Genomic DNA, 12,932 nt, shown 5'->3' on the forward strand with positions numbered 1-12,932 from the left:
ATGGATATAACGACCGACAGACATAACGACCGATAGAGAAATGGATATAACGACCGACAGACAGACCAACCGATAGAGTGATGGATATAATGACCGACAGATAGACAGACCGACAGAGTGATGGATATAACGACCAGTGTTGGGCACGTTACTTTAAAAAAGTAATTAGTTATAGTTACTTCTTACAAATAGTAACTGAGTTAGTAACTGAGTTACATCATTATAAAAGTAACTAATTACCAGGGAAAGTAACTACTGCGTTACTTAATTTTTTTTTTCAAATGTTCAAATATGTCATATGTATAACTTGGATGCCCCAATATTAAATATGTTAAATGAATGAATTGGACACTAAATAGAATAAATTACTATTATAACACATTGTACATTAATGTACACTATTGTAATGTTGCTGTGGGACAATGTAAGAGACACCTATCAAATGCAATACATTATTGTAAATATTATCAGTAGACCTACTATAGTGTAAATATTGTGTAAATATTATCAGTACTATACTACTCCTTTGGTAGTGGAGCTCATGTTATCACCTGGGTTTTTAGCCACTCATTTTGTGGCGGCATGAGATGATGTGAGGAGCTTCATTAGATTAGAATTACTTGCCACAGACGTGGAGAGACTCTTTCTTCCTCGGCATAAGTTGCACGTTACAGAAACATTCTTACCTTTCACCTCAACAAGGGAAAAGTAGCGCTTATACTTCCAGTTTGTGAAAGCTAACTTTGAAGTCGTTGTACTTGCCATCGCTGTGCATATGCGTGTGCGTCATGGGTGTGTGTGTGTGTGTGTGTGTGTGTGTGTGTGTGTGTGTGTGTGCGCGTGTGTGTGTGTGTGTGTGTGTGTGTGTGTGTGTGTGTGTGTGTGTGTGTGTGTGTGTGTGTGTGTGTGTGTGTGTGTGTGTGTGTGTGTGTGTGTGTGTGTGTGTGTGTGTGTGTGTGTGTGTGTGTGTGTGTGTGTGTGTGTGTGTGTGTGTGTGTGTGTGTGTGTGTGAACCATAGACCGTAAAAACATAGGTGTGAACTCAACCTATCAACCTCAACCTTGTCTCACACCCACCAATCATCATCAGTTATGTGTACCACCCCCAACACGCATGGCTTGTGCACACGCGCACACACACACACATGTTGCAGGTCCGACTGACAGAGAGCCTGTTCGGATGAAAGCCGCTTGAGTGAGCTCAATTATAGTAACGGCGCATTTTTTTCTCAGTAACGATAACGGCGTTGTAACGGGAGAAACAGTAATTCGTTTGATTACTCGTTACTGAAAAAAAATAATTCCGTTAGTAACGCCATTTATCTATAACGCCGTTATTCCCATCACTGATAACGACCGACAGACAGACCGACCGATAGAGTGATGGATATAACGACCGACAGATAGAGTGATGGATATAATGACCGACAGATAGACAGACCGACCGACAGAGTGATGGATATAACGACCGACAGACAGACCGACCGATAGAGTGATGGATATAATGACCGACAGACAGACAGACCGACCGACCGATAGAGTGATGGATATATACCGACAGACAGACAGACAGACCGACCGATAGAGTGATGGATATAACGACCGACAGACAGACAGACCGATAGAGTGATAGATATACCGACAGACCGACCGCTAGAGTGATGGATATAACGACCGACCGACTGATAGAGTGATGGATATAACGACCGACAGACCGATAGAGTGATGGATATAACGACCGACAGACAGACCGATAGAGTGATGGATATACCGACAGACAGACAGACAGACAGACCGACCGCTAGAGTGATGGATATAACGACCGACCGATAGAGTGATGTATATAACGACTGACAGCCTGACCGATAGAGTGATTGATATAACGGCCGACAGACAGACAGCCTGACCGATAGAGTGATTGATATAACGGCCGACAGACAGACAGCCTGACCGATAGAGTGATGGATATAACGACCGACAGACCGACCGATAGAGTGATGGATATAACGACCGACAGACCGACCGATAGAGTGATTGATATAACGACCGACAGACAGACAGCCTGACCGATAGAGTGATGGATATAACGACAGACAGTTCAACCGATAGAGTGATAGATATAACGACAGACAGATAGAGTGATGGATATAACGACAGATAGACAGACAGCCTGACCGATAGAGTGATAGATATAACGACAGACAGATAGAGTGACGGATATAACAACAGACAGACCAACCGATAGAGTGGTGGATATACCGACAGACCGACCGCTAGAGTGATGGATATAAATGACGGACCGACCAACCGATAGAGTGATAGATATAACGACAGACAGACAGACAGATAGAGTGATGGATATACCGACAGACCGACCGCTAGAGTGATGGATATAACGACCGACCGACTGATAGAGTGATGGATATAACGACCGACAGACCGATAGAGTGATGAATATAACGACCGACAGACAGACAGACCGATAGAGTGATGGATATACCGACAGACAGACAGACAGACAGACCTACTGCTAGAGTGATGGATATAACGACTGACCGATAGAGTGATGTATATAACGACCGACAGACCGACCGATAGAGTGATGGATATAACGACTGACAGCCTGACCAATAGAGTGATTGATATAACGGCCGACAGACAGACAGCCTGACCGATAGAGTGATGGATATAACGACCGATAGACAGACAGCCTGACCGATAGAGTGATGGATATAACGACAGACAGTTCAACCGATAGAGTGATAGATATAACGACAGACAGATAGAGTGATGGATATAACGACAGACAGACCGACCGATAGAGGGATGGATATAACGACAGACAGCCTGACCGATAGAGTGATGGATATAACGACAGATAGACAGACAGCCTGATCGATAGAGTGATAGATATAACGACAGACAGATAGAGTGACGGATATAACAACAGACAGACCAACCGATAGAGTGGTGGATATACCGACAGACCGACCGCTAGAGTGATGGATATAAATGACGGACCGACCAACCGATAGAGTGATAGATATAACGACAGACAGACAGACAGATAGATAGAGTGATGGATATAACGACCGACAGACCGACCGATAGAGTGATGGATATAACGACTGACAGACAGACAGCCTGACCGATAGAGTGATGGATATAACGACAGATAGACAGACAGCCTGACCGATAGAGTGATGGATATAACGACAGACAGACCAACCGATAGAGTGATAGATATAACGACAGACAGACAGACAGACAGACAGACAGATAGAGTGATGGATATAACGACAGACAGACAGACAGACAGATAGAGTGATGGATATAACGGCCGACAGACAGACCGATAGAGGGATGGATATAACGGCCGACAGACAGACAGCCTGACCGATAGAGTGATGAATATAATGACAGATAGACAGACAGCCTGACCGATAGAGTGATGGATATAACGACAGACAGACCAACCGACAGAGTGATGGATATAACGACAGACAGACAGACAGATAGAGTGATGGATATAATGACCGACCGACCGATAGAGTGATGGATATAACGACCGACAGACCGATAGAGTGATGGATATACCGACCGACCGACCGATAGAGTGATGGATATAACGACAGACAGACCAACCGACAGAGTGATAGATATAACGACAGACAGACAGACAGATAGAGTGATGGATGTAATGACCGACCGACCGATAGAGTGATGGATATAACGACCGACAGACCGATAGAGTGATGGATATACCGACCGACCGACCGATAGAGTGATGGATATAACGACCGACAGACAGACATACCGCTAGAGTGATGGATATACTGACAGACCGACCGCTAGAGTGATGGATATACCGACCGACCGACCGATAGAGTGATGGATATAACGACCGACCGATAGAGTGATGGATATAACGACCGACCGATAGAGTGATGGATATAACGACCGACAGACCGACCGATAGAGTGATGGATATAACGACCGACCGATAGAGTGATGGATATAAAGACCGACAGACCGACCGATAGAGTGATGGATATAACGACGACAGACCGACCGATAGAGTGATGGATATAACGACGACAGACCGACCGATAGAGTGATGGATATAACGACCGACAGACCGACCGATAGAGTAATGGATATAACGACCGATAGACAGACAGCCTGACCGATAGAGTGATGGATATAACGACCGACCGATAGAGTGATGGATATAACGACCGACCGATAGAGTGATGGATATAACGACAGACAGACAGACAGATAGAGTGATGGATATAACGACCGACCGATAGAGTGATGGATATAACGACCGACAGACCGATAGAGTGATGGATATACCGACCGACCGACCGATAGAGTGATGGATATAACGACCGACAGACAGACATACCGCTAGAGTGATGGATATACTGACAGACCGACCGCTAGAGTGATGGATATACCGACCGACCGACCGATAGAGTGATGGATATAACGACCGACCGATAGAGTGATGGATATAACGACCGACCGACCGATAGAGTGATGGATATAACGACAGACAGACAGACAGATAGAGTGATGGATATAACGACCGACCGATAGAGTGATGGATATAACGACCGACAGACCGATAGAGTGATGGATATACCGACCGACCGACCGATAGAGTGATGGATATAACGACCGACAGACAGACATACCGCTAGAGTGATGGATATACTGACAGACCGACCGCTAGAGTGATGGATATACCGACCGACCGACCGATAGAGTGATGGATATAACGACCGACCGATAGAGTGATGGATATAACGACCGACCGACCGATAGAGTGATGGATATAACGACCGACAGACAGACATACCGCTAGAGTGATGGATATAACGACGACAGACCGACCGATAGAGTGATGGATATAACGACGACAGACCGACCGATAGAGTGATGGATATAACGACGACAGACCGACCGATAGAGTGATGGATATAACGACGACAGACCGACCGATAGAGTGATGGATATAACGACCGACAGACCGACCGATAGAGTAATGGATATAACGACCGATAGACAGACAGCCTGACCGATAGAGTGATGGATATAACAACCGACCGATAGAGTGATGGATATAACGACCGACCGATAGAGTGATGGATATAACGACCGACAGACCGACCGATAGAGTGATGGATATAACGACCGACCGATAGAGTGATGGATATAACGACCGACAGATAGAGTAATGGATATAACGACCGATAGACAGACAGCCTGACCGATAGAGTGATGGATATAACGACCGATAGACAGACAGCCTGACCGATAGAGTGATGGATATAACGACAGACAGACCAACCGATAGAGTGATGGATATAACGACAGACAGATAGAGTGATGGATATAACGACAGACAGACAGATAGTGATGGATATAACGACCAACAGACCGACCGATAGAGTGATGGATATAACGACTGACAGCCTGACCGATAGAGTGATGGATATAACGACCGATAGACAGACAGCCTGACCGATAGAGTGATGGATATAACGACCGATAGACAGACAGCCTGACCGATAGAGTGATGGATATAACGACAGATAGACAGACAGCCTGACCGATAGAGTGATGGATATAACGACAGATAGACAGACAGCCTGACCGATAGAGTGATGGATATAACGACAGATAGACAGACAGCCTGACCGATAGAGTGATGGATATAACGACAGATAGACAGACAGCCTGACCGATAGAGTGATGGATATAACGACAGACAGACCAACCGATAGAGTGATAGATATAACGACAGACAGACAGACAGATAGATGTGGATGAGTCACGATTTCCCAGAATACATAGCAATATTTGAAATAAAACAAACTTGTGGACCAGGGTGGAAAAATACTTCACTAAGTAGAATGCATTACCTGAGCATGTGCTCTAACTGCTATGCCAAAGCTCCATATTCAATCAAAATGAACAGTATTCACTTTATACCTTTCCATTCAAGGACTAACGTCCAGTGAAATATTAGTAACGTAGATTTAATATAAACGGACAAAAATGAAAACGGTGGTTGGAAGTGTATTATAAATCTGTCTCCGGCTCAAAATGAAACACAAATTAAGTCTGAAAGACAGTGGAGTGTAAATCTGCTGTGTGCGAACAACGTTAACTGTACACCGTGGAACAAATCCCCTCTTTTCAGAGACACAAGCGTTAAATTATCAGCCCAGCAAAGCCACCATGGATGTCGTCCCAGTGTTAATATTTCCCTTTTGCAATCCTTTGTTTTCGCATCATAATGAAGCATGTACCCAAAACATTCATCTCCATCTCCTTCCCCTGAATCACTGGACCCAAAGTGAATAAACAAAAAGGCAATTCTTCAAGCCAGTGAGTGAGCAACCCTCTTAGTACAGCTTATATGAACAAAGCAAGAGAAGCTGAACAAAGTGAGGGAGTCAAATAGATAGGAATTATCTCTCTAAAGCTGTCAAGGTGGCTGGGTTATTCTCTTGTTCTGAATACAGAGTATGATAGAGAGAATACAAATATTGCATTTAATGCCATATTCTTTAGTCACTGAATATAAAATGACACCACGCATTATTATTAATGGAGGAACGGCCTTGTTTTGTTCCAAACACTGTATTCAACCAAATTTGTTTTACGTGACTGTGCAACAACATTATGATGTTTTTCTGTTTTTTTGACTGAAGTTATGCAAATATTGCATTCCAGGAAATAAGGTGACTCTCGAAATAATGAATTTCGTGTTACTGTGCAACTAAAGGTTTAAAAGGTTTCCTTGACAGTCATTGTTTAGTCATTGCATTCAAATGTAAGGCTTTTAAGACTTTTTAAGACAAATGAATACTCTATGTCCATTCAGAACTGATGCAATCTCAAAATAAATGTTCAATTCAATATGTATTAAACATGGTTTATATTCCAATATATCAATACATATGAATAAGAAGTTAAGCGATATTTACAATTGAATAAATATGCTGTTTGAAGAAAAACAGATTATGAATTATTGTGCAGATGCTAGTAAAATCTATGTATTGAATGTGTTAAATAATGTTCTTACTCTTTCCTTCCCGTGACAGGGTGGCTCAGAGAGAAGTTACAAGAGTTTATATTTAACTAAAAAATGCCAGATACCATTTATTGTGCAACCAAAATACCAATAACAATAAAAGAACAATCAGAGCTTTTGGACCCACTTTATATTAGGTGGCCTAAACTACTATGTACTAACATGTTAATTAATCATTTGATACATTGCACTTATTGTGTACATACATGTTTTTACATTGTACTTACATTTTAAAAAATTCCTGCATGTAATTACGTCTGTAATTAATTTCTGTAGTTACATTTGTAATTACACAGTTGACACTTCCCTTACACCTAACCCTACCCTTAAACTTACCCATACCACCACACGTGTCCCTAACCCTACCCGTATCCCACCTCATTATCAGCAAAAGTGTTTTGCAATACAATTTGAAAACATTAATTTCGTCATAGCCAACAGCCATATCACCCTGTAGCCCAAGACTGGTTTCCCACTGAAGCTAAGCAGGGCTGAGCCTGGTTAGTACCTGGATGGGAGACCAACTGGGAAAACTAGGTTGCTGCTGGTAGAGGTGTTAGTGAGGCAAGCAGGGGGTGCTCACCCTGTGGTCTGTGTGGGTCCTAACGCCCCAGTATAGTGATCGGGACACTATACTGTAACAAGCACCGTCCTTCGGATGAGAAGTTAAACCGAGGTCCTGACTCTCTGTGGTCATTAAAAATCCCAGGATTTCCTTCGATAAAGAGTAGGGGTGTAACCCCGGCATCCTGGCCAAATTTGCCCATTGGCCCCTGTCCATCATGGCCTCCTAATCATCCCCATATATATACAATTGGTATCATCCCTCAGTCTCCTCTCCACCAATCAGCTGGTGTGTGGTGGGTGTACTGGCGCAATATGGCTGCCGTCGCATCATCCAGGTGGATGCTGCACATTGGTGGTGGTTGAGGAGATTCCCCCCTTCTATGTAAAGCGCTTTGAGTGCCTAGAAAAAAGCGCTATATAAATGTAACAAATTATTAAGTACATTGTACTTATTTTTTGATGTAAGTACATAGTACTTAAGGCCACTTAATATAAAGTGGGGCCGGAAAAAAACATTTATTTATTTCATAATAAAAATATCCAAAATCCTCCATTTTAAATTCTTGTACTTCAATGAAAGGTTAGATTTTTCAGATTTTTTTCCTAACATTGTTTTACAAAATGTATGGTCATAAAAGCCTTAAATGTTTCGGTAGGCCTTAAGTATCATTTTAAGAGGTCTTAAATTTGAGGACGGAAAAGCAGTAATTGCGATGTGACTTCATATGATTATTAAACTTCAAAGGGATGTTTTCAGATGATGGCCAAAACTTTACCAATGAGTTTTATGATAATTATCGTACTTCACACAAAATATGAAGCATCCGTTTTCACTCCAGAAAATGACTTTAAGAACTTAATAAAACAGTGCAAGTGAGCATTAATATATTATCCATAAACTCTCTCTTTCTGGAGAAAATGGCGGACTGTGTCCAACTCGCTCCGGGCGGGTCTTTGCTAATACGGCAGTGTCCGTTAACAGTCATGGGTGGGGCCTGTAAAAAGTGATGTCACTTTGCCAGGAATCTGCAAACGGCTTTTTCTGAGACACTGCTTATGATTTATGGGAATAAAAATTAAAAAAGGAGTGGGTGGATTTTTATCATTATAGGGTGGTTGTGTACACATTCTGCTGACACACATTTATGTTCAAACACCATGTAAAAGTGAATTTTTCATAATAGGTCCCCTTTAAAGTGACAACCTAATATAGCCTAATATAACATTTGGTTGTTTACAGTGGTTAAGGCGAGACACGGCAGGTGAAAACATCGTTTTTTCATGCAGTGGTCAATTTTGAGATTTTGGGCCAGTTTGCTCCCTTAACATGTAAGCTTTCATGTCAAAATAAAAAAAATGTCAACATTACACATTAAGGTGGTTATTACATTATATTTTGTCAACGTGCACCTTTAGATTTCTACACGAAATCACCAAAAGTTATTCTAACGCGAGCTCCCGTGCCGTCTCCATTCACATAAACATGTCATGCCTGGTATCATTATAAAGCTCTCAGTCTCACATACAGTGCTGTCTAATCCAAATATGGGCATTTCCTTTGTAGAACTAAACAACTGTGAAAGTGTGCAGCCCGAAAACCCCATCTGATTGGTCAATGTGAATTTCACACTACGTGATACACGCTGCCGCTTCCTTGTGTATTCTAGGCCTAAGAGAAAATGCAGACAACGGCAATGCCAAAATCAGCGAATAAACGTTCACAGAAAAGACCAAGTAGCAAGAGGTAGTAAAAAGAAAGTAAACAACAACATATTAGACGATGAAACCCCATCAGAATTAGATTCAAATAGTTATAGATGGACATATACAACAAACAGGGACAGTTCGTCTGCAGTTTTTGTGACTGTTGTTGTGTGTTTGTTAAGGTAGTTCTCTTCAGCTTAAAGCTATTATACACTAATAGCTTAAATATTATAAATATTAAACACTACTGATATTAATGAACTGAATATATATATTTTGTTTGTAGGTTGGGGGTTTCATGTTTGCAATTATGCAATATAAAACTTTAAAGGCCGTTTCCTCAAAATTAGTTTTTTCTCACACTCAGAGTCCGATATATCCACTTCAGTAGCACCTACGAGCACCAACTTTTGCAGTCTTATACTGAACTATATTCTGAAGGCTTTTACAGAGGGATTTGTTGATATATCATTCCTATCCTGAGTTATAGGTCCTTTTACTCCAAAAAACATGGCGAAAATTGATTTTTTTAAGGCTATTGTCAGTATTCTCTAATTTACTAAAGCACAAAATAAGATATCCAGAATCCCCTCTGTAAAAGCCCTCTCATCTAATATGTCAACAAATAGAACCAAGAATTTTAAACATGGTCCTTTCCAATTTCCAGATTTTGTTTTTGGAAATGTATGCAAATGAGCATATACTTAAGTATATAAGGCCTCATTTGCATATTAAAACATTAATTTACACAAAATTTGTAATACATTTTTTTCTTATGTTTATGCCAGTAATAAACTGGAGAAGTTTCGCGGTGATATCTTGTAATTTAAAAAAAATCCCTATTCACCAGTAGTGTCTCGCCTTAAGGCATAGTGCACAGATCCTATATACTAATACTGTTACACATGCTTTGTCTTTCTCAACAGTTTACGCTCACTTAGGATAAAACCGATTATGTTTTCTAGGATTAGGGATTTGCACTGATATGAACATTTTGGCCGATATTGATAACCAATGATTCGTTATATTTGAAAGCCGATAACTGAAATATTGGCCGATAAATCTACATCCATTTTTTTTACATAATTTTTGAGAGCCTGATTACAAAAAAGTCTCACCATGTCCCAAGCAATTATAATGATGTTCTCATTATAATTTTATGTAGTCTATATGACAGACGTGTGTTGCACGTTGCACTTAGCTGCATTTTCCTTTTCCTACGGCTTGTTGGTAAAGAGGGGAGAGAAGCAAATCTCACTTTTTGCCTGCTGCATGCAGTCGATAAGACCTCAGAGAGAGCGTAGGGGGGAAAAATGGGGGAAGGAGTGCAAGCGAGAGGAAATGAATGAGGGGGGACTGAGGAAAATCACAAATCTTGGAGAGCGACTCTGACTTCATTTGCCAATAGCTGAATGGTTTTGAGGCTTTGGCTAAAGCACTTTCTGCACCATTGCCCCTTGCCGCGTCTAGCAGGCCCTTTCCATTTAACGTAACTTTATTCGTTTTTTTACACCAATGGGGGTTAATCAAGGTGTGAACTCAGCGGATAAAGGCAGTTGGCGTTGCTGCCCATCCAAATGGAGCCATTGCACTTCAGATTCCCACTTCAGTGCTGTTTGAACCATTATGATCTCTGTCCAGTCATTTACAAAGGATAGATGGCTGAAGGTAGGGCAGTGGAAAACGGCCCTAAAAGTGACTGAACGTGGCAGTAGAGGATAACCTGTGCTTTCATCCTCAAGTATTATGGTTTAACTCGAATTGTGTACAAACAGACGCGTCTCGTCTTCGACAACTACAGCCATGCGTGAAGCGGAAAAACCGACAACAGCACGGAAACAAGTTCTTAACCACCCACTGATCCTGAGTCTGCTTATGCATACCTTTCCTTGAGGCTCTGCATCATAACTTTTATTTTCTCGAAAATGTCAGGGATCAACTGTGAAAATTATACGGGAAGACAGAACTTAAAAGCCAGACATTTCAAAGCTTTTCCGAGAAATGGAATGGATGCCGTACCATGGTAATTGAGAATTTACACACTAAAACCATTAGTATCAGTGAGCCATTCCATCAGTATTTAGCATGTAGGAAAATATCATGAAATTGGAAAGAATACCAATGATAAACTGTGTTAAACTGACTGATGAAAAACACCAACCTTCTTCTCTAGTTGTGTGATCTGTTCTTTGTAGAAAGCTTCCAGCGCCTTCAACTCCGCCTCCTTCTTATCCAGCTGTTTCCCCTGCAATGAAGTAAATGAGTTTTGTATCATTCAATTGCTCATCTCGACTAATTCAGTGGGTTTTGCAAAATGTCTTGTTTTGTAAAGAAAGTGTCATTTTAAATAAATAATGGTCAACAAAAAAGAAATAAAAATGTTAATGCTTCTAGCAAGTATTTAAAAAAACTGCTAATAAAAATACAAATTATTTTTAGTTGCTCATTTTGACCAATTGACCGTTCGCAAAGACCCGCTTGTTTTTAGTTACTGTTGCTATGTCCGACAAGCTGAACTCCCACACCACACATCATGTCACGCAGTGAAAAACACAATCGCAGAGCAAAGACGATACTGACAACGCACTGACAGACAGGACAGAGCAGGTTACTTTCAAAGGTCCTGTTCTTCGTGATCCCATTTTTCAAACTTTAGTTAGTGTGTAATGTTGCTGTTAGAGCATAAATAATACCTGTAAAATTATAAAGCTCAAAGTTCAATGCCAAGCGAGATATTTTATTTAACAGAAGTACCCTTTCAAAGCCTACAGCGAACGGCCGGTTTGGACTACATCCTGGTACTTCCTGCTTTAATTACGTCAGTAGAACAGTTTGTTGACTAACCTCCGCCCACAAGAATATGCGAAAAAGGGGGCGTGGTCTTGTTGCTCCCTCGTGGAGAAGAGGAAGTGTTGCATTCGGTTCGGTTCGGTTCGGTTGCATTTGTCGCCATGTCGTTCAGACAATGTTATTTTCATCCTGGAGTCAAATCACCTTTGTTTGGCCTTCAGGGGCTGTAGTTTGAGTGCGTTCATCTCCCCGTTATGGTAAGAGGCGTGACCTTCTCGGGCAACGTGCGCTAAGCTGGCACAATCAGAACTCGTTTACGTATTTCTGAAGGAGGGACTTCATAGAACGAGGAAATTCTCAGGCCGTTTTGAGGACAGTGAAAACAGCAGTATACAGATAAGTAAATTGTGTGAAAAATACTGTGTTTTTTTACACATGAAACATGAACACATGTTATATTGCACACTGTAAACACAATCAAAGCTTAAAAAAAACACGAAAAACGGGACCTTTAATATGAAACAAAGTCTCAACTCTAAAAGGTGATGATAGATGGGGCAACTTTTTTGAGCAATGTTGCTGGGCAATGTTACAAAGCAATGTTGCTTGGCCACTTTCCCATTGGGAATGGGCGACAAATTTCTATCTGGATACTTAAGATCGGTCATGGGCCATGTGTCTTACCTGGTTGCCCTTTGACGGCAACATTGCCTAGTAACATTGCTCAAAAAGTTGCCCTGTGTATCATCACCATAACATT

The 12,932-nt window shown here is 41.4% G+C and overlaps 1 protein-coding gene across 1 annotated transcript in view; it reads right to left on the reverse strand.

The window, feature by feature from the left end:
• The window catches only part of chchd6a (coiled-coil-helix-coiled-coil-helix domain containing 6a), a 100,537-nt gene that overhangs the window by 54,160 nt on the left and 33,445 nt on the right, over positions 1 to 12,932 (reverse strand). The window contains exon 6 of the mRNA XM_079802431.1: positions 11,544 to 11,627. Within this exon, the coding sequence (XP_079658557.1) occupies positions 11,544 to 11,627 (84 nt within the window). The remainder of the gene's footprint in view (positions 1 to 11,543; positions 11,628 to 12,932) is intronic.

The sequence above is a fragment of the Gobio gobio genome (genome assembly GCF_949357685.1).
Source record: "Gobio gobio genome assembly, chromosome: 21".
NCBI classification, from domain to species: domain Eukaryota; kingdom Metazoa; phylum Chordata; class Actinopteri; order Cypriniformes; family Gobionidae; genus Gobio; species Gobio gobio.